Source organism: Cetorhinus maximus, chromosome 14 (assembly GCF_964194155.1).
Source record: "Cetorhinus maximus chromosome 14, sCetMax3.hap1.1, whole genome shotgun sequence".
NCBI classification, from domain to species: domain Eukaryota; kingdom Metazoa; phylum Chordata; class Chondrichthyes; order Lamniformes; family Cetorhinidae; genus Cetorhinus; species Cetorhinus maximus.
This window is the reverse complement of record NC_135892.1, coordinates 15,976,064-15,999,478: the sequence shown is the minus strand read 5'-3', so window position 1 is coordinate 15,999,478 and position 23,415 is coordinate 15,976,064. Positions and strand designations below refer to the sequence as shown.

Below are 23,415 nucleotides of genomic sequence, written 5' to 3'. Positions count from 1 at the left end.
CCCCCGCCAAAGCACGGGAACAATTCTGACAGAGTTTGCTTTTCAGGTTCCTCACATGATGAGTGTCCTGCCTACTGCTGGGTGAACACCAGCGGCAGTGGGATGAGGTCCTTAAGTGGGCATTAATTGCTCACCTAAGGGCCTCAATTGGTGGCGGGGCAGGCAGCTGTCCAGGGGCCCTCCTGCCATAGACTTAATTGGGGCAGAGGCGGGAAAGCAGCCGGGTCCCCATCCCAACTCTCCGGCCTCATTAAATGTTCCCCCCACCACGGAACTCATGGGGGAGGACATTAAATTCCATCCATTAACTCAGTTTCTCTCTACAGATGCTGCCTGACCTGCTGAGTATTTCCAGCATATTTTTTTTTTTAAAATGTTTTTATTTACGTTCAACTGCAGTTTGTGATTTTTCTTTCCAAATCTCTAAAAGAAATATTTTTGCCTAAATGTAGCACAATCCCAAAGCCCATTTTATAAAGCAGGGGGAAAAAAAATCAAAAAACCCAAAATGAGACATAGGAGAAGAGAGTACAGAGGTATTGTTCAACCGGGTTAGACCACAGTTAGAATGTTGTCATGTTTTGCGATTCCTACTTTAGGACAGATACTCGGGGCATGGAGATGGTCCAGATGGTCACAGGGGTGGAAGCTATGAAAGGAGGCAAGAGAAAAGGGGACTTTTTGACCCTGCAATATCGAAAATTAAGAATTGGCCTGATAGAATTGTCCATAAAAGTCCGAATCCAAAGCATCAAAGGAGAAGTTGGGAAAATGCTTATTTTGTGTGCGGCAAGTTGTCGAGGCATTTGTTTCCTGCTAGAAACATTGGTGGAGGCAGATTCCATAATAGCTTTTATAAAGCAAGTGGATAAATACGTGTAACATGGGCTGGGGCTTGGAACCGCTCTTTCAATAAACAGCCTCCTCCTATACTGTTACGTTTTTGTTGGTTATACTGTTAAATTATAAGATTTTAGTTATTATAATTGTAAGGTTCCAGTAAGTAAATTATATATTTCCATGTGGAATGCAATCTATATTTTTCTTGGGGCGGAGGAGTAGGAGAGTTGAGTCAAAGGCTGCCAGCATCACCAAAAATAATGCGTTCTATAAGGATTGGGTATTCGCAATTTGCCTATGACATGACTTGGGCGCAAACCTTCAGTATCCTCAAAAGAGTGGAGCGATGTGAATTTCCATTCCCACATCTGGGGCAGAATTTTTAGGCCCGTGCCTGACCCGACCGAGTGTGAAATAGCGCACGGGCGGGATGAGGTTTCCAAAAGCAAATACAAATGAAATAAAAACTTGAGGGGCCACATGAGGGGACATGTTTTATTCAATTTTTCTGTTGTTTAATCATTTTTTTCAATATATTCCTCATCTCCCTGACGCAGCTCCGTGCCTCAGGGAGATTATTCAGTGCTCTTTCGCGCACATGCATGAAGTTCGCGCTAGGCCTACTTGCCCTCCTCCCCCCGCCTGCACAGGCAGCGCTCAGCGCTGCTGCTCACGTATCACGCTGGGTGGGCCTTAACTGTCGATCGCGGGCTGTGGTCAGCTTCCCGACTGCCCCCGCCGATCCTGCACGCCAAGGGCTAAATTCTGCCCCTGAGCTTCTTTTCGGTGACCCAATACTGCGGCACAACATAAATGGCAGCACAGATGAGCTTTGTTAACCTGTGCTTGCTTCACTTGCAGGTCAATTATATTTGCATGCAGCAGTCACATTCTAGTGTCAGTGTGACTGCTTTCAGACAGTGGACATGCATCTGTGCAGTAGGCTTTGAGTTTGGGAGAATGGAAGCACTCCATTCAACTCACCAAGGCTCCTTAGGCGGCACCTTCCAAACCCACGACAGCTACCATCTAGAAGGACAAGGGCAACAGACACATTGGAACACCACCGCTCCAAGCCACTCACTGCCCTGACTTGGAAATATATCGCCATTCCTTCACTGTCACTGGGTCAAAATCCTGCAAAACCCTCCCTAACAGCACCATGGGTGTACCTACACCACATGTAGTGTACAAGAAGGCAGCTCACCACCTCCTCCTCTAGGGCAATTAGGGATGGGCAATAAATGCTGGCCTAGCCAGCGATGCCCACATCCCATGAGTGAATTTTTTTTTAAAAAAGCTTCCTTCACTCAGCCATACACTATTAAATCTACATCCATCGGGAAATGGGAGTGACACCTGAAAAAAGATGGGTTGGTAAATGCGGCATAATGTGGTCTGGTTTAGAATCTTAATTATTATCATAGCTGCGTTGGCAAGGAGGGAGGCCATTCACCCCTTTGTTCCTGTGCTGATACTATCTCCCCCACTGGAGCTATCTGTTCTAATCCTATTTCCTTGCTCTTCCGTGTAATCTTAAATCCATTTTCAAACACACTGTTTTATCTGAGTCAATACCAGGTATTTAAGGAGGTAACTTCCAAGAATTGGCCACCTCATTCTTGTTTCAGTAAAACATTGAGACAGCATCTGCCAGAAACCATTAAGATAAAAGAAAAATACTGCGGATGCTGGAAATCTGAAACAAAAACAGAAAATGCTGGAAAAAAATACGGAAATGTTAACTCTGTTTTCTTTTCTTTCCCCAGCTGCTGTTAGACCTGCTGAGTTTTTCCAGCATTTTCTGTTTTTGTGCCAGAAACCAGTGTTTTGTCATGCTTCTACTGGGCAATTTCTGCAGCAAAAATGCAATTTAAAAAATATTATCACATAAGAATACACTGTCAGTAACAAAATCATATCTAATTTACGGGTTTTTAAAACACCAGGATTTGAAATACTTCCAGTGAGTTTGAGAGTTTAGAGCAGATACAATGAAAGATGTCCAATCACTTGATCTGTACACATGAGAATGGCCATTTTGCCTATCTAGCTTGATTCATGTAATAGGGCATTACAGGCGTTGTTCACCGTTGAATGCTGCACCTAAGAGAACAGAATTCATTTTCCGATAAAACCAGGGCTTTCTTGGCTTGACCAACGTAACCAGGAGTCCCCTATGTGAAGCAGAGTTTCCAGACATCAATCTTAAATTAAGCCTTTCAGCGGTTTGAACCAGAGCTCTGGTGTGCCTCTGACACAACATGAGGTGGCCAATGAAATACTTGATTGATAAACCATGAAAATATGATATAATACACTCACATAATGTACAGAAATCGTCTTGCCTTTTGGGAATTCATTTCATCCTGTAATGTACGGTATATGTTATCACAGGAAACAGACAAAAAAAATGTTTGATTCTGATCAGTCTGTGTAATTGTGCCCACAGGGAGGTTATATGGGGCTGACGACTTCCTGCCAATGCTGACCTACATTGTAGCCCAGTGTGACATGCCAGAGTTGGAGATTGAGATTGAATACATGATGGAGCTGTTGGACCCATCACTGCTGCATGGAGAAGGTACAAAACAGAGTTATTATTCATCGTGTTGCAGTGTTTTTAGAACACTGCTAACTGAATGATTCACAACGACTCATTCATTTGATTCCACATCTTTCAATGGAGTGGCAGCAAATCCTATACAAAGGTTTATTTTGATGGTGGCTGGATGAATTATTTCCAGTCCGTGGGTCACACAGTGGCATGGCATAACTGTGCTGTGCCAAGAAGAGAAGGGCACAGTTTGCTTCCACAGTCACCTGAATGACAAGTTCTTGTGCTGTTAGAATGAGCTGTTCAGATTTCTCAAAGGGGGGAAAATGGAAACAGGTCAGCTCTTATGTTTAACCATTTACTAGAAGTGTATGTCATTGTTACAGGTTTCCTGCCTGTCTTCGCTTTAAGATTGTGTAGAGCTGGGGGGTCTTTAGGAAGGGAAAGGGTGGACAAAGGAAAGTAGGAAGAAATAATTATTGACACATTTGACTGGGCGAGGCAGAAATGCATGGTCTTGGTTAAACGTGAGTGACGTAAGTCAGTTCACTCTGTATTTAACTTGTTCCATTATTGACTTAAAAGCTGACAAGGTCGGTGAGAATAGGAATAGAACTGCCTGTTGAAATGAATAACTCATTTTCTTCTTCATGTGAACTGAGTAACTTGGTTCACATCGAAATAAATAAATCAATACAGTGAAACTTTTGGAATACATTCCTGGCACTGAACTGGTGTTTTACTGGGAATTATTTTGTTTGGGAACACAGTTTTAATGCATCCTGTTGTATGAATGGAATTTTTATTGTTTAGGTACAGGGAGTTCTCTTTCCTTTCTGTTTTAGTCTACATGCCGGTACATTGTCAGTGATGTCGCTCCCCAGATAACCCGACTGAAATGGGAGTTGGTGCCGACCTACAAATAAAATTATTAATTTTAAAACGATTTATTGATAAGTTCATGTAAACGTACTTCACAAGTATAAACTCATGACTACTCCTGACTTACGAAGGGAGATAACTTGAAATCTGATAGCAACGTTTACCTGCCTCACACATTACTTGAGTAGCTTACCGCTGTTCATCAGACTCCAAGCAATAGTCCTAAACACGTTGTTCTGTCAGTAAGTGGATTCCAATTGAAAACCAGATAGATTAGATTATTAAAACGTGTTGGGCTGGATGTAGCCCTACCATCGTGGCACCCGCCGGCAGGCCCAGGAGTCACCAGGGACCTGGCACAGGCCCATGGCGGTCAGCTGAACCCAATTACGCGGCAAGCTGGTGAATGTGGATGATGCGGGGCTGCCCCTGGACCACTTAGGAGGGGGCGGGGGAGGTGGCTCTGACTTAAGGAAGCCCACACCTTGCACGAGCTGCCAGCACATTTAAGAGGCAGGGGGCCCTGTGCTGGAGTTGGAAATTGCCTTGCAGGCTTTGTAAGAAAGCGCCTGCATCTGAATTCCTGTTGCTGCAGCTCAAAAATACATCCCTGCCGTCCAGGGGAACGATTCCTCCACCGTCACACGAGACCATTCAGCGGCATGAATGAATTCAGCTGAGTTCTTGAGATGTCACAGACCAGCTGGTGAATGCCCTCCGAGTACTTCGAGGATGAAGAAGGACAAAGTGGGTGATTCCCACACTGCCGCTACATCTCCCTTTCCTTGCAGGCAGCCTCCGAAGTGCCTCCCCCCCACCCCCCGAGGGACTTAACTGTGATGCCACTTTAAAGGATGGTCCCGCTCTACCTCAGTTGTCCACTGCCCCTTTAAATTCTGGACCCAGTACGTCTGGGCTCTGAGCTACCTGCCTGAGGCGCCGTCCCTCAGTGTCTCCGTCCCTCAGTGTCAGCCCAGCAGCTTTTCACACAGACCAGACGTCTGTAAGGTCAATCCAGTGCCCTGTGACTCAGTCCCCTGAAAGCCAAAACAACCCTGTGAGTCAAAGAAACCACATATAAATCATCTTCTTTCGTTGGACGGGCTACTGAAGGCATAACAGACGAGTGTGAGTTGCACTAAATCAGGGAGGCAGGATTAACTTGCGTCTAATTGGATTGAAATTATAAGCAAGTGGGCAATTAAGCATATTGATGAACTTCTCGTGCTAATGAGTGGGTTTCTGTTTGATTACCTTGCCGCCGCTGCCTTAATCACTTGCGGTTTTCTGGCTGTCGGGAGTCTAACGCGCTGCTTCCAGGGTAATTCTGACTTCCCGCTCTCCGTCTTGCCCAATCCAGCGGGCTCCAGTAAACCCGGCCCCTTTCACGCGTTTATCAGAAGTAATGGCGCTACCGGAATAAACTTATTCAAAAAATGTTAAGATTTACATCAAACCTGGAAAGTGATATCCAGCATTACCTTTGAGGAGTTATTGAGGCTCAACACGTAATGGGCGAAATTATAGTTAAAACAATGCAATTCAGTTTTTAAAATATTTGATTATTAATTGTAACACTGCTTATATTAATACAAGTCTCACGCAACCAGTCTCAGTAATGCCAGATGGATCCCTTGGGACTTTGAGTGAAGCGTATCAGCCTTGAAAAGAGAGAGGATACAAGTTAACAATTCACATAGAGGTCCTTTTGTTAGAGTTTCCAGTCCTGACGAATGGTGCCTACCCAAAACCACCTGCCTTTTCTCTTTTTGGATGCTGACCAGATGTTGTGTATTTCCAGCATTCTCCGTATTTATTTAATTTATTTTTATCACACCGTGCAAGTGGCAAGTAATGACAGTCTCCAACATGAGAGAGTCTAACTACCTTCCCTTGACATTCAACAGCATTACCATCACTGAATCCCTCACCATCGACATCCTGGAGGGTTACTATTGAGCAGAAACTTAACTGGACCAGTCATTATAAACACTGGCTGCAAGAGCAGGTCAGAGGCTGAGAATTCTGCAGCAGGTAACTCACCTCCTGACTCCCAAAAGTCTGTCCATTATCTACAAGGCACGAGTCAGGAGTGTGATGGAATACTCCTACTTGCCTGGATGAGTGCTGCTCCAACAACTTTCAAGAAGCTTGATACCATCCAGGGCATCGGCACCCCAGTCATTGCCTTAAACATTTCACTCCCTCCACTGCTGACTCATGGTGAAATACTGTGCCTCTGTGAGATACAAGATGCATTGCAGCAACTTGCCAAGGTTCCTCCCAAAGCACCTTCCAGCCCTGTGATCTCCACTGCCTAGAAGAACAGGGTCAGCAGAGACCTAAAAATTTCTCTCCAAGCCACACACCATCCTGACTTGGAACTATATCGCCATTCATTCACTGTCACGGGGTCCAAATCTTGGAATTCCCTCCCGACAAGCACTGTGGGTGTGCCTACACCACATAGTCTGCAGCAGTTCAAGAAGGCAGCTCACCACCACCTTCTCAAGGGCAAGAAATAGTTGCCTTGCCAGTGATGCCCACATCCCATGAACAAATAAATAATTTTTTTTTATTCATTTACAGGATGTGGGTGTCGCTGGTTAGGCCAGCACTTATTGCCCATCCCTAATTGCCCTTGAGAAGGTGGTGGTGGTGAGCTGCCTTCTTGAACCGATGCAGTCCCTGTGGTGTCGGTACACCCACAGTGCTGTTAGGGAGGGAGTTCCAGGATTTTGACCCAGCAACAGTGAAGGAACGGCGATATATTTCCAAGTCGATATGATGAGTGGCTTGGAGGGAACTTCCTGGTGATGGTGTTCCCATGTATCTGCTGTCCTTGTCCTTCTAGATGGTAGCGGTCATGGGTTTGGAAGGTGCCGTCTAAGGAGTCTTGGTGAGTTTCTGTAGTGCGTTTTCAAGATAGTACACACTGTTGCCACTGCGTGTCGGTGGTGGAGGGAGTGATTGTTTGTGGATGGGGTGCCAATCTAGCAGGCAGCTTTATCTTGGATGGTGTCAAGCTTCTTGAGTGTTGTGGGAGCTGCACTCATCCAGGCAAGTGGGGAGTATTCCATCACACTCCTGACCTGTGTCTTGTAGATGGTGGACAGGCTTTTGGGAGTCAAGAGGTGAGTTACTCGCAGCAGGGTTCCTAGCCTCTGACCTGCTCTTGCAGCCACAGTATTTATATGGCTAGTCCAGTTCAGTTTCTGGTCAATGGTAGCCCCCAAGATGTTGATAGTGGGGGATTCAGTGATGGTAATGTCACTGAATGTCATTATAACAAAACAAATTACTGAAGGAGAAAGTCACTCTCGAACTTCTCCCCCCATACCGGCCACCAACCCCTCACCAACTCCACACAAGCCTTCAGCGCTGCTGGAAATGTTGACGTTCACCACCAGTCCTAAGTTTCCGTTTAAAAATGACCGGATACCATTTTCCAGAGCCTCAGGTCCACCACCTGCACGTTATTTTTCCAAAAGAAATTTAACAAAATATGAAATGTATAACTGTGCTTAAGATTTAAAAGCTTTGTAATGTCAGGCAGTTTTGATTTATGCTTGCAAATTCAGAATTAAAGACCCCCCCCTTAAAACCTCTTTGACCAAGCTTTTGGTCATCTGTCCTAACATTATCTTGTTTCACTTGGTGACAAATGTTGTTTGATAGTGTTCCTGTGAAGTGCATTGGAACATTCCCATACAAATGCAAGTTGTTGTTTGTATATTGTCTACTCGGCATTACCCAAAACCTGGCTGTAAGATGGACCTTATTCATATAACCCCCTGTTGTTTTGTTCTGTATAGGTGGCTATTACCTGACCAGTACGTATGGAGCCCTCTCACTTATAAAAAATTTCCAAGAGGAACAGGCAGCCAGGTTACTGAGCTCACAAACCAGGAATACCCTAAACCAATGGCACAAGAGGAGGACTGCAAACAGCAGGTCAGCTCCTTCTGTGGAAGACTTCCAGGTACAGCCCTTGAGGGAAAAGTGCACGATAGGTGTTGAGGAGTATATTTTTACAGGTTAAATACATAGCACATGAGTCCTTTTATTTTTGAAAGCATTCAAGGCCAGTCTATCATTTCACTAATGCAGCCAACACTTTTGTTTTTCACGTGAGTTTCACAGTTTGTTATTTTACCACACATTGTTGTTGTCAAGTGACTTCCAGCATCCCACATCCAACTCTTATCTACCCAAAGTTGGGAATAGCAGCCAGTTGTGTCTTTAACATTGAGTTTGTTCATGTTAAATATAAAGCAACAGGAAAATAAAAGATGGGACACAATATTAGTGCTACTAGCTATGCCATTTAAAGAAGCCAAAAACATACAAATATATTAAAGATTTTACTCCAAGAATTGTCATGTAAGATGTGAGATCCACACTCTCATGAGAACTTGGTTATGGTCCACCGACCTGTCAGTTTATCTGGTATCTCAGTTTTATCTAGGGAAATGGAACCATTCACTATACAGGTGACTGCCAGATATGTCCTCAACAGCAGTCTTTTCATGTTTAAAGCTGATTGTATCTTAGGGTCTTGCTAATGTGGTATTTTACCTGTGGAGTTTGTGCCTTCAGTGAAACAATGATTTGCCATTTATATGCAATCTAATGTCGTCGTGAGTTTTAGATACGCTGTAGCCTTGCAATTACTAAGTGCCATGTTATAATGACCCTCTTTCTCTCTCCTTCATCTCAATCTGTGTAGAACTACCTGCGTGTGGCCTTCAACAACACAACAAGTGGTTGTACAGCAAAGACGTTACTGGTGAGACCGTTTACAACGACAGAGGAGCTGAGTGACCTTTGCGCTGCCAAGTTCCAAGTTCAGGACACTGAGAACTATAGTCTTTTCCTTCTGATCAACGACACTTGGCAGCAGTTGGCTCCTGATACCTTTCCACAGAAAATCAAGGCAGAGCTGCACAGTCGGCCTCAGTCACAGCTGTTTTATTTTGTCTACAAGCGCCTTCAGAGCGACCTTCCCAGCAACTTCATTGAGAACAGCACCGCACTTCCAGGAGAATGCAACACTACTTCTTAAACAACAAAATGACCTTTTTTTTCTTTACCGGAAGGGCATTCTTTGAGGTTGTTTTCCGTTTTATTTGAATTAATTTTTGTAACATGCCAGGGGTGTGTATTCGTAGAACCCAGTAAACCTTAATAGGTGAACCATTGCTGATGTTCTTGGAGCAATGTGTGTAACGCTTTGCCAGAGACACAGCTGGTTACTGGGTTTCTCCATCTTCGTGCAACAGCTATTCACTCTGTGCGTGGCAAAGACCAGTCAGATGCAATGCATCAGTGAAACTGTCACAGTAGCTGGATGATCTGCATCCTACTCTTAGACTAAAAGTGGGAATAAAATCAGTTTGGGCGCAGGCTGCATAAATGGTTTTATGTTTATAGGAAGACTGTGTTTCTGTGGATCCCAGAGACATTAATTTGGTAGCAGTTGCTGGTTAACTGAAAGTTTTTTTAATATTTTTTTAAGCCAGAAATGATTATTCTTGTAAACATCTGGGCATATAATTGTAACAATTGTTAATTTTTTTTTTTTTAGTTTTTTTTTTATTATTCACAATATATTGATCAATATTTTTTATCTTGAGCGTAAGGTATTTGCTCAAAGGATGAAATTGTTCTTCGAATCATTCACAACACAGCTGTTGTACAATTGTGTAATACTGCTGCAACATTTCCAGCCTTGCAACGCCATCTGGCCTTTTATTCAGCTCCAAATGAGATGCAACACCTCCCTGTGAAATATCCAGTGATGTGGCCTGTGTGAGATTACTGCTCCAGGCATATTAATCAGCACCCAAATCCACGTAATCTTTTCGGATGCAAATGCTGTGGCCAATTCTGGGCACCGCGCATTAGGAAGGATATCAAGGCCCTTAAAGAGGAGATTTACTAGAATGGCACCAGGGGATGTGGGATTTCCGTTAAGGTGGAGAGGCTGGAGAAGCTCCTTCCAGCAGAGAAAGTTTAAGTTGATGGGGGTGTTCAAGATTACGGAGGGCGGATGAGGAGAAACTGTATCTAGTGGCGGAAGGGTCGGTAACCAAAGGTTTAAGGTAATTGGGGGAGAAACAGAGGTGACATGAGGACAAAAGAAATTACATGGTGTGTCGTCCTGATCTGGAATCCACTGTGTGAAAGGGTAGTGCAAACAGATTCAATAGTGACTTTCAAAAGGAATTGGATACATAGTTGAACAGGGAAGATTTACAGGACTATGGCGGGGAAAAAGCAGAGCAATGGGACTAATTGGATAGCTCTCTCCAGGAGCCAGTATATGCACCAGGGGCCAAATGGCCTGCTCCTCTGCTGTATTATTCTGTGATTTTATGAAACAGTTTGGAGAGAGCACATGGTGTAGGAAATGACAAGAGGCTGAGAGCTAAAGAAAATTGTTGGATCAGAACTGTGCTCTGCATCTAACCTGCATTGTACCTGAGTAGGGAGTGCTTGCTCATTGTCACTGGAGGCCCAAAATGGCGAATGTTGCATTTCCTAGAATTATTCATCCTTCTTCTTGATGAGCACAAAACAAATGTCATTGGACTGGCGCCTCAGCACAGGAAAGAACTCCAAAAGTGGGCAGTAGAAAGTTGAATGAGAGAGAGAGAGAGAGACAGAGAGAGAGAGAGAAAGCAGCAGCATAAAAGGGAAACAAAAGAACGTTTGATTGTAGAAAGGGTCAGGGTAGTGTGGCCCAACAGTATAGAAAGTAAAATAAAAGCAAAACACTCTGGATGCTGGAAATCTGAAACAAAAACCGAAAAGGCTGGACAAACTCAGCAGGTCTAATAGCATCTGTGGAGAGAAAAGTAGAGTTAATGTTTTGAGTCCGGTTTTTGTTTCAGTATAGAAAGTAAACCTGACCACACAGTTATAGGTTTATTTTCCGGCATTACCTACCATTCAAATCCACCTTCTATAATCATTCTCATCTGAGCTGCCAGATGGCAAGCAGGGCAGGAAAGAAATACTGATCTTTACTGCATTTATGTTCAGTTGATATATCATTATGTTTACATTACTGTATCTTCACTGCACTCAACTGCCACTTAAACATTCCATGCTAGCTTTTAACAGTGAGATTATCTTGTGTTTAACCCAATTGACTACCTGTAGAAGATAGCATTATCATCACTCCTTGCATTATTGTGTCTGTATTTTGAGGGCCCACTTTTATCAGCTGACCTTGTTTTGTAAAATGCTGTGAAATTGCATCAGCTTTAAAAGTGTTCATCGTTGGAGCTGTGTTTTTATTTTCCCCTCTGACACTTGTGTTGGAATCCAGCCCAGAACAATGGGATCAGTGGGTCCTCCCTCTCTGAGCCCTAAGGCTCCGATAGTGCAATGATTTTCGGCTGTTTCAAGGCAGTGGCTCTATTGCACGAAACTGCACGCATATTGGCACTAAGTTGACAGCCTAACTTGGAGAGGTATCGAGGGCGGTCAATGGGAAATGGAAACCTTCACACTGGTACAACCCGGGGCACTGTCCTGTGGCTTGGGTGGGGGCATTAAGGACAGTGATGGAGAGGCTTGAAGAAAAGAATTAATGCTGAAAGGCAATGGGGCAAATGAAAGCTGAGGAAAAATTGATTGCTATCAAATAACATAAGGCAAAAAAACCATGGAGCCGCTGAATTATGTCTACATAAAGTGGCCAGGCTCCATGTGGTCCAAGGGTAGCATCAGTGCAACCAGGGTTTGATTTTTTTTTTTGTCTTATTATGATGAAGCTTTGTCATGCGAGCAAAGATATTCCACATGATCCTCTACACACAACATTTAAGCCCAAATTCTAAACACAGGGGAATGTCAAGGGACCTTTGAGACATTTTATAGAGTGTGCACATAACAGTGCATATAATCCCACCCTAGGATTACTTGCCTCTGTTCACTTGCAAACCATTGCATGAGGGTCTTAATCTTACAAACTTAACCTTGCAAATTTTTGAATTTAGCACTCCTAGTTTCTCTTACAAATTCAGAAAAGATATTTTTCAATTACATTTCTGATTTAGCTGACATGGTTGGTGAGCCTCCCCACTAAACATTGCAGCTCCATGGGCCAGTACGATATTACATGGTGGAAGCTGTTAAGTGCATAAACCAGCTTGACATTCCCAATAGTTGCAATGCTGACAAAAGGCTAGATCAGGGAACCACATTCCCTGGGAGTCAATGCTGTTCTCTTGTAAGCTGCATTCAGTATCTTTCTGGGTTCTTCTGCAAGCTGATGATCATGAAATGGCAAAATATCTTTGGCAGAAGCCTATTGGCCAAGTTTTCCAACTGTACCCTTTGAGTTTCACTCTATCATCCTACAATTCCAACCTATAAACCACCTCCTGGTTTCATGCTTTTCTACTTGTTTGACATGCTCCTAGAGAAGTGAGGTATTACATGGAACAATAGCATATTCATGACCACTGGTAAACCAAAACCTCTGTTTCAGTGATGCAGTTGAACCACATTCTGTGGCATTGAGTGGTGCAGAGCAAAAATTGCCAATTACCAGCATAAGAACAGGTTATACTACTGTGTACTATGGGAACAAACTGTTAACCTGGAATTTGCTTACATACAATTTATATGTAGGTAGATTGCCTTTTGATGATATGACATTTGTGATTTTTGTATGTAGTTTAGAACAGTATTAAGAATTTGTATACCAGTATGGCAGTAAGATTTTTGGTCATGACTGCAAAACCCCTCTTTACTGTATAAGTGTACTGCCTATACAACTGAAACATTGTATGTTGCACGTAATAAAAGCTGAATGGTTTAGTGAAATACTTGTGAATGTTTCAACTCAAGACATGTCAGAAATTTTATTTGTTACTGTCTCTTTAACGGACCGATGTATTGACAAACAAAACTGCTCCATGCAATTCCTAGTTTAGCTGTTTGTCAGAAACCTGGACAGGAAGGAAGTGACTGAGGCTCCAAAAAAAAAAATCACCTTAAACTGAGTTGGCCTTAAATGAATCTGTCCATTTGTGACTTGCCAACTGCAAGCTCAATGTGCGATTTAAAGTTTGCTTTCAAAAGGGGGAACAATGGTTTTCATTCTCGTGTTGAAGTAGTTCTACTTGTATAAGTAAGCTCTTGGGCTTTTTACAGCTTCTACTGATATACATCATGTCTGTGTCAAATCTGAGTTGCAGTGCTTGTAATTAAGAGGCTTATATAATTTAACCTTAACCCTGCTAATGGGCAATAAACCCATATTGTTTAGCACAGCAAATGTCATGATAATCTCATCTATAGAAGATTTCAAAAAGAAAATACAGTACCTGAAGTGGTTAAACAAAAATGAAACCCCATGGAGGATATGTTTGAAGGAACAGCCAGTACACACAGGAACTGAATAACGTTGGATGCCCAACCATGAACAACATGATCCTAAAGTTTTGGTCAACAATTCTATGAATGTGGAAATGTGGCTGCAATGATTTCCTGTTTACAAGCAGTGCTTGCAAACTGTTGGCTAGCACTTTGCAGGAGAGGAACTGAATGTGTGCGAGTACTTGCTACAACAGTAGATTCTGACCTATCAACCAGTCAGCTTACTGAAGCCTTGACAGTGCAATGGCACATTTTATTGAAGGTATAAGCTTATCCTTTGCAAATTTACACAGATGAACAGAGCAACCCTCCCAGGAATTAAAAACATTTAGTGAGCATATGGTATCTACACTCTCTAAACATTTAAATCAACTGTACATAAGTTCAAAATGTGCTCAGAAGGTCAAAAGGCCCTTTGTAAATGAGGATTGATGCAGGCAGTTATACTCCATGTAGGAAAGAACTTGCTATATATCACTTTTCACAAACTCACGATGTCCCACACACTTTGAGTCAATGAATTATCATGAAATGTAGTCGACCATAGGCAAATACAGGAACCAATTTGTTCACAGCATTGTCCCATAAACAGCAATAAGGTAAATGACCATTTATTCTGTTTTGTTCATGGTGATTGAGGGATAAATGATGACTAGAGTATCAGGGAAATGTCAGAAATAAAAATGACAGTGTAATTTCTCACCTGTAAAATGGCATATCCAGCGATGCACCCCTTGGTACTGCACTGCAGAGTCAGCCTGAATTAGGGGCTTGAAATCCCTTGTCTGGGTTTTGAACGCTGACTCCGAGGTGAAAGTACTTTTCACTGAGGCAAGCTTATACAACATACTCCAGCACCGAAACAGGTTTGACATCTGAGGTTTTATACCAGGCAGTGGTAAATCTGATAACTGTGAAGCTGTGTCCACCGGAGGTTCCACAGTCTTTTTATCCCAGATCAAGTCAGGACCAATGTTGTAGTGACACCAATGTTGCAGTACAGAGACACCCTTAATGCTCAAGTCTTATGATATTTTGAAACTCATGCAGGCCACAGCCTCTGCACTTCTGTTGCTTCCAGACTCGTCCTCTTCAATCTGCCCAAATTTCAATCTGTCCAAAACTCTGCAGCGAACATCCTATTCTTCACACCTGCCTTCCCTAATCTTCCTTAGATCCCATTCCTCACAATATCAATTTTAAAGACTTCATGTCAGTCTTCTGCATCTGACCTGTGACCCTCAGTCTCCCTCTATCTCAGCACTAGCATAGAGACATCAGTTGTCTTGGCCCCACTCCCTGGAATTCCCTCCTTAAAGTCTTGTCTTCTCTACCCTTGACTCATGCATTCAGTCATCTCTTCTATTATTTCCTGCTCAGCACTTCTCTGAAGTATCTTGGAACTATTACTATGTTAGAAATGCCAAGTAAATGGAAATTATTTTGTACAATTCCAGCCGTAGGACAAATGTCACCTTTTGAACTGTCCTGTTTATTTCTATGTATTGTTTGCTTATCCCTTATGCTGTGAAGCCAGCTTCCATGAAACCCATGTTTAATGATAGCTTCCTGTTGAGTTCATAATGAGTAGTTCAAGTGTGTCAATAAGAAATGCTACCAGATTCATTTACCAGATGTGATTGTGTCAGCTGCCTTCATTGCTTTGGTTCTAGTAAGCCTGCTTTAAAAGATCGAGGGCTGTTGTGTTACACATTTTTCATTTCCAGCATGTTGTATTTATTGACAATGTTTCATTAATCTTGGTGCCATTGCTCTAGCTGCTGTCTGGCCATCTTCCATTCTCCACTCTTTAAACGTTAGCTCATCCAAAACACTGCTGCCTGTACCCTTACCCCACAATCTGCTCTCCGCTATGACTGGTTTGGAGGCAGGGGGACTTTAATTGGACAGGATAGTGCTGGTGGGGACTCCACCACCTTCCAACTCCCACCATGATTAAGACCATAGCAGGAAGGCCCGTGGGTGGCCTTTCTGCCCCGTTGCCAATTGAGGCAATTTAATGGGCTCTCCCTCCCTCCGCTGGTATTAGCCCAGTGGCAGACGGGCCTATCGCCACACGGGGGATACAACGCACAAACCTGTGCAGGTTGCTTGTGGTTGCCTGAGAGGAGGTGGGGAGGGTGGGGTGGTGAGGGGTCCCTCTTTCAGGGGCACTCAGTAGCTGAACAAGGGACCCAGCACCGGGAGGGCGCGGGGGACCCATTGAGAGCTACCCCCTTGCTCTTGCTGCCGACGCTCCCCTCCCCCAAGACACCCCCACCCTGCAAAACCCCTCCCGCCATAGCTTACCCCTGGCCTGGGTCGCTCCACAATCCTGGGCCTCCAGTGGGTGTATTTCCTGCAGCAGCCACTGCCTCCTCGGTGACACTGCTGAGCATAAGAGCTGCCGGCCAGTGGTTGGATGGCAGCTCCCAGCAGGTGGAACTTCCCGTCCCCTGGGTCTTGATCCTGTGAAGGCCCTCTGGTAACCTTAATTGCTTGTTTGGTTCTGTAAGATGGCAGACCTTCCCAGGAGAAGGCAGTGTAGGTCTCTTGTTGGCTGTCCAACTGGTAGCTGAGACCCCCATGGCCTCCATAAAATTCTCCCCCAAGTCTCTGATTCATCAAACGGTCTTTGTTGAGCCACGAATTTGAAGTTCTGATCCTCATAATAAATCCCTTCATAGCTTACCTCCTACCCATCTCAGAAGCCTCCTCAAGCTAAAATCCCCCTCCCAAGCTCTCCGTCTAACTCCAGCCTTTTTTCATCCCTCACTCTCTTCACTCAAACATTAATGGCTATTCCATCAGCCATCTAAGCCCCACCCTTCCCTAAAGCTCTCTTCTGAAACACCTCCATCTCCTCCACATGAGGCCCTTTTTAAAACCGACCTCTTTGACCTGATCCTAAAATCTCTCTCTTTAAATAGAAACAATGTGCAGGGTTACAGGGAAAAGGCAGGAGAATGGCACTGGGCCATAATGCTCATTTGGAAAGCGATGCAGATATGAGGGGCCAAATGGCCTCCTTCTACATTGTAACAATTCTGTGGTTCTGTGTCTCAGCATCCATTTTTGTCTGATTTGTCACACCTCTGACTGGTCATTTTTTTTCTACATTAACGGTGCTATACAAATGCAAATTGCTGCTGTTATGTAAGAAGTAGAAACAATTCCATTGACATAGTGGAGGGAGCCTGTCCATGTGCAAACATTTTAGCAAATAGGCAGAACATTAGTCAGTGTTCCTTCAATGGGAAACCAGCGCTGCAAATGTTTGATGCTGATTGTCTAGGACTGTTGGCTCAGATTTTTCTACAATACACGTGGTAATACACAGCTGTAAATATATGGTTAGAAGCAATTTGAAAATATTCCTTCACAGCAGCTGGAACAATAGCACAGGGTTAATAAAACATTTTCAATCGGAATAGTCAAGTCTGCAGGGTGGCGTAGGTGAGGGTTTCAGTGGCAGAAGTACTGCGACTGGTGGAAATAGGTGGTCTTTGTGATGGGAGTGGTGGGTGAGGACAGAAAGAAGGCTGGCAAGATTAGCTACTGGAGGGTGTACTGAGCAGGCAGGTTAGTGAGAGAGGAGGATGCAGCAGTTGCAATTGCTGCTGTTAAGAAGCCAATGGCGGATGTATTTGGAAGCTGTTTGGAGAATGTCACAAAGCAAGAAACTAAACCCAACAGAAATTGTATTTTGATGAGCGTCCCTCTCCAGGTTCTGTGGCTAAAGGCACGGTCCCTGGTTTGTACTGATTCTCTAATGGTTTACTGTGTAAGGGCATCATAATGAGTGTTTAGCTCACCCTCCCACAGTCTGTGTAGTTCGTATCCTTTTGGTGTTGTTAGAACTCAGATACCCAGATAGTGAAGGGTAGAATACTGGAGCTTAGCCATTATACACTTACCAGCTTTTACTTACTGAGGTACACATTGCATGTTGTGCATCTCCAACAAACAACCCCTCATTCTGCCTGCTCCAGTATATATACGTGAGAACTGGTGAATCCCAAGTTAATACCTACCATCTGAATACAATTAGGCACAATTAATATACGATTAACAGATTCCCTTCTCTCTCTAACAAAAAATTAGACTGCATGCATATAACAAAAATTTTTTTAAAGTAAGAAGCTCCAAATTTTATACAAAGTATTACACTGTGAGATGTCTGTCCTCTAGGACCCCCAACAATTTCTTCATATGTGCATTTGTTTTGGCAATACAACCTGAAAATTGATGGCTTGAGTCCACCTATTTAATTTTGGTGATTTCCTTTCTCCAGAATTTATTTCAGCTGGCAAGGTCAGTCTGTAAACTTCTCCCTTTCACACTTTTTGTAACATATACGTTATCCCACAATGAGAATTTATCTACATTACACTCAATGAGTCTACCATATTCAGTACTCCCATTGTACAGGATGTGACTTTTCCCAATAGAATCCCATATCCATTGCCTCCATAAGAGCCAGTGTTTCAGCAGCTAAAGTGCTTTTAACAACTCTTATTTTTTTTAGCTTCCCAAGCCAAAGGACAACATTTCCCATGCTCAAACATAAGAAATATTATGGAACAGCTATAATAGAATACCAAACAGGAAGATTAGCATGTGAAGAGGATTTGAGTACAGGAGTAAATATGTCTTACTACAATTGTACGGAGCCTTGGTGAGAGCACACCTGGAGCATTGTGTATAGTTTTGGTCTCCTTGTTCAAGGAAGGATATACTTGCCATAGAGGGAGTGCAACGAAGGTTCACCAGACTGATTCCTGGGATGGCAAGATTGTCCTATGAGGAGACTCTGCCCGTATTCTCTAGAGTTAGAAGAATAAGAGGTGATCTCATCCAAACATACAAAGTTCTTATAGGGTTCAACAGGGTAAATTCAAGAAAGTTGTTTCCCCTGGCTGGGGTGTTTAGAACCAGGGGAAATGGCCTCAGAGTAAGCAGCAGGCCATTTTAGGCCCTATAGAAAACTGTCTTTATGTCTATTGACCTACACTCCCATGAAATGTGGCCAAAAGAGCCAAAAAGATTTTTATGATTATTTTTCCAACATTGGAAGAATCCACTCTAACATCTGTGTTACCCAGTTTCTCTTCAAAACCTCTAGTTATTAAACTTGCGTTAACCTTATAAATCCCATCTGCAAAGATTGTTTTCAGTACAAATGTACTTTTGTGACACAGCTGGTTGACACTTACTTCAGAATAAACTCCAAAGACATTCCAACTATCTAACTGCCCTTTTGTTTTGTCTGTCTTATTTGTTTATACTTGAGTTTATTGGCAATCCCAAAATTTCATGATCATTAGGATTTTGACTTCTAGCTCTGTTTCAGGCCCGTTCTGTAGCCTTTATTTCATTGTCTAATCTATTAAAGCTCTGGCCTCCAGTTCCACTGTAGGGCCTACAACTGTGAGATCTCCCTCTTGTGCTATCGGAGGCTCTTTCTGTTGTTCATAAATGTTTTCTGATACAGGAGTCATTTCCCGACTCACCTGTACTGCACTCTCTTCCCTTCCGTTCTTCCACTCCATTCTGAAAGGAATACAACAGGTTTTCTGTAGCCATCCAGCAACCCGCTGGCCTGATTACAGCAATGGCAGGACAGAAGATTGCACAATGCCCTGCCTGTGGCCGCAAGTCAGCTGGATGTTGTTGAGAAGTGGAATCCCTTTGTACTGGCAAAGATACCAGGCTGGTAATGGGACGCACTCGAGGCAATGTGGGTGCCGTCTATGACTTTGCACCCTAGGGAGGTGTGCTGTGTGGGAGAAGCCTAATGCTCTCACATCCTGCTACAGTGCAGGCATTCCTGCTGATATAGAGAACCTCAGTCACCTCCCTGATACAATGAGGAATGGCCAACTGGAGGTATAGCCAATGTTACCTGCAGGAGCCTGTGACAGAAACGGCAAGAGCCACAGTGATCTTGGGCCGCGCTGCTCAGGCTCTAAGATGAGTTTCAAGGCAGTATGCTTGTCAAATTCAGTCACTGAAATTCAGAGACAGGAAAAAGGAAGGCAAAGCCACATTGGGATTGGCTGGGCTAACTATAAAGTCTCTAATTAAAAACAAACTCTACACAAGGCTGGAAAAGTTCTTCCTATTTTTTTTGAGGAAATGTAGGGATGATGCTGCTTTCAGGTCAGTGGTTAGTTTGTAGGTTTTTGTTTCATTATATAGTAAAAGTTAGGGGGGAGTGCAAGGGGCAAAAAGGACTGGTATTAAGATTGTGATAGGAAAGGCTTTTAACTTGGTTGTGTTATTGTGCAGGAATGCAGTGCATCAGTACAGAATAACCAGTTTCTGGACCCTGGGAGCTTAGTCAACACATCACTAAGACAAATTACAGCTGTTCTGCTGAATGAGTCACAGATTCAGGCACCATCACTGTACGAACATGTGCATTTACTTATGTACTTAATCATGTTATTTTTCCATTTAAATGTATACACAAACAACAGAACTCAGCTTCAATTATTTGGAATGACTACTATTTAATTTTTCCCATTCCCAGAAAAATTGTTCCCTGTCACCCCAGGTTAAATGCCTTTGCTTTTAGAGCCGAGATTTCTGCTTGTATTGGAGTTGGCCTAACATGATGTTTTAGGAGTGGGAAATCTCTTGGAAACAGAGAAATCAAATGCCGCATGAGTGGAATTCTTTGTCTGTGTAAACAGGAAGATAATCCTGGCCTAGGCTTGTTTTGTTGGATTTCAGGAGGAAAGGGTTTTGAATCATGACTCGCAGGCACGGTGCTGTGTAAACACAATTATTGTGAAAGTTCCATGCACCACCTTTAAAGAGTGGGAAATGTGTAGCAGAAACACACCATTTTCTGTCGCTGTTTCCACAGCTCAAGCCTGAAAATATATTTGGTCTGGCATGATCTGTGACGCTTGTGAGTCAAGAATCTGTGCGAGTTTGTGGTTGACTCAGTCGCAAAGCCCTCAAGAATTAAAATCTATGCACAAACAACAAGAATTCAGCTTCAATTATTTTAACTTTTAAGTAAATTAGGAGCGATGGGGCAGGAGTGGCAGGGATGGGTGGGGGGGGTGGGGGGAGGGGGTGTAATTTGAACTTGTTGGGGTTGTATGAGATAAGAATGAATATTAGGCAGCCCGACCCCAACCCGCCCTCCCTGCTTTAAATGGAGGCAGATTGAGGTGGGGCAGACAATCAACCCGCTCTCAAGAGACGTGCCTCCAATTTAACTTGACTTATCATTTTAACACCTGCAGGCTGGGTTTCCCAGAGCCTCAAGAAACCTGGCAGCTGAAGGGAGACATGAAGGGCCGGATCCATCAGGTAAGTGCCTGTACAGCACTGCCTGAGGGCCAGAAGGAGCATGAGTGCTTCCCCCACCGTCCCCCCCAGCCCACCAAGCTTACCTCCACCTAATGGGACTCCCGTGATCACCCAATGAACCACCCCTGACAACTGTGATAGGACCCTGGCATTCAACTACAACACCCTCCTCCCCACCGCACTCCCCCACCACCAGCCCTGCCAAATGCTGACCATGTCTCATGTGTGCTACCCCATTCCTCTGCTGCCCACCTGCCTGACTACTAGCCAGGCTCTTAACCTGGCTCTGGGATACCTGTATTTCAGGATTTCCCAACTACAAATTCTGTCCCTCATCCCCACACCCTCCCCCAACCACACCCCCCACCCCCCATGGCCCCAGCTCCCATCCCACCTCATGGAAATAATCAAGGCCAGAATCTCTTAGAAACCATCATATTGAATGATTTATCTTGATGTTTCCATCTAACAAGCCTTCAATTACATAATTAGATATATTTTTAAGGCAGTCTCCAAAACGAAGGGGATTCAGCTTGGATATCTCATTGAAAAACAAAGCCATGTTGGGCTGAATGACCTGGTACTGTGTCATCAATACTTTGTTATACTTTAATGATATATCTTATTTGGAGAGGGGAAACAGGATGATTTGTTTGTGTTTAGTAAGTTGTGGGCTAAAGCCTGGAAACGAGCACTGAGTTGTAAATTGTACTCCAACCCGATGTATCCAATATCATTATGGGCAGCTCATTCGAGGCTATTTGGGTGCCCTAAGGAAACCACAGGTTTTGTGGCGCAGTGGGTAGTGTCCCTACCTCTGGGCCAGAAGCTCTGGACACAAGGCCCACTTCAGGACTTGACGGTGCACTCATAACGTGGGAGGGGAACCAACACGCGCGGCAAGTTTTCATGTTACCTGGTGTTGCCCAAACCTGAAGGGAATCACTATGTCACTGGCAGGTGGGAGGAGGAAGTAAAGGTGGCAAGAGGCAGTCAGCAGGACCTGATGGACTGGTCCCTGACATTACACTGAAAGGTCAGGGAATTTTTTTTATTCATCCACGGGATGTGGGCTTCGCTGGCTGGGCCAGCATTTATTGCCCATCCCTAGTTGCCCTTGAGAAGGTGGTGGTGAGTTGCCTTCTTGAACTGCTGCAGTCCCTGTGGTGTAGGTACACCCATAGTGCTGTTAGGAAGGGAGATCCAGAATTTTGACCCAGCGACATTGAAGGAATGGCGATATATTTCCAAGTCAGGATGGTGAGTGACCTGGAGGGGAATTTCCAGCTGGAAGTGTTCCCATCTATCTGCTGCCCTTGTCCTTCTAGATGGTAGTGGACGTTGGTTTGGAAGATGCTGTTGAAGGGTCCTTGCTGAAGTCCTTCAGTGCATCTTGTAGATGGTACACACTGCTGCGACTGTGGAGGGAGTGAATATTTGTGGATGTGGTGCCAATCAAGTGGCTGCTTTGTCCTGGATGGTGTTGAGCTTCTTGAGTGTTGTGGGAGCTGTACTCAACCAGGCAAGTGGGGAATATTTCATCACACTCCTGACTTGTGCCTTGTAGATGGTGGACAGGCTTTGGGGAGTCAGGAGGTGAGTTACTCGTCGCACAATTCCTAGCCTCTAACCTGCTCTTGTAGCCACTGTATTTATATGGCTAGTCCAGTTCAGTTTCTGGTCAATTGTAACCCCCTGGATGTTGATAGTGGGGGATTCAATGATTGAACATCAAAGGGCGATGGTTCGATTCTCTCTTGTTGGAGATGACACTTGTGTGGCGCAAATGTTACTTGCCACTTGTCAGCCCAAGCCTGGATTTGCCCAGGTCTTGCTGTATTTGGACATGAACTGCTTCAGTATTAGGATGGGTTCATAAGTAGGTTTTTCCTTCCTGGTTTCCTCGCCTCCTGCTGCAAGCTGAGTCTGGCAGATATGTGCTTCAGAATTCAGCCAGCTCAGTCTGTTCTGAGTCAGTCTTTCTGATGGAGATTGAGATCCTCCATCCAGAATACACTGCCACCCTCAGTGCTTCAATTGGCATTCAACATAGATCAGCTGAGGGGGGTGGGGAACAGTAGGTTGTAGTCAGCAGTAAGTCCCCTTACCCATGTTTGACCTGATGCCATATCCTGGGGTCCGGAGTCAACATTGAGAACTCCCAGGGCCATTCCCCCCAACTGTATACCACCGTGCTGCCACCTCTGGTGGGTCTGTCCTGTTAGCAGGATGGACAAATCCAGGGATGTTGATGTAGGAGTCTGGGACATTGAGTGAAAGCTGTGGTTCTGAGAGTATGACTATGTCAGGTGTTGCTTGACTAGTCTGTGGGACAGCTTTCCAAATTTTGGCACAAATCCCCAGATGTTAGTAAGTAAGACTTTGCAGAGCCGTTGTCATTTCTGGTGCCT

General features: G+C 44.1%; 1 protein-coding gene across 9 annotated transcripts in view; it reads left to right on the top strand.

The window, feature by feature from the left end:
• Nucleotides 1–13,120, top strand: part of LOC144689463 (ras and Rab interactor 2-like) — a 152,565-nt gene extending 139,445 nt beyond the window's left edge. For all 9 annotated transcript variants that reach the window (XM_078556569.1, XM_078556572.1, XM_078556568.1 and 6 more), the window contains 3 exons: nt 3,293–3,424; nt 8,095–8,261; nt 9,009–13,120. In XM_078556569.1, the coding sequence (XP_078412695.1) occupies nt 3,293–3,424; nt 8,095–8,261; nt 9,009–9,344 (635 nt within the window). In that variant the 3' untranslated portion in view covers nt 9,345–13,120. The remainder of the gene's footprint in view (nt 1–3,292; nt 3,425–8,094; nt 8,262–9,008) is intronic.
• The last annotated feature ends 10,295 nt before the right edge of the window (nt 13,121–23,415 follow it).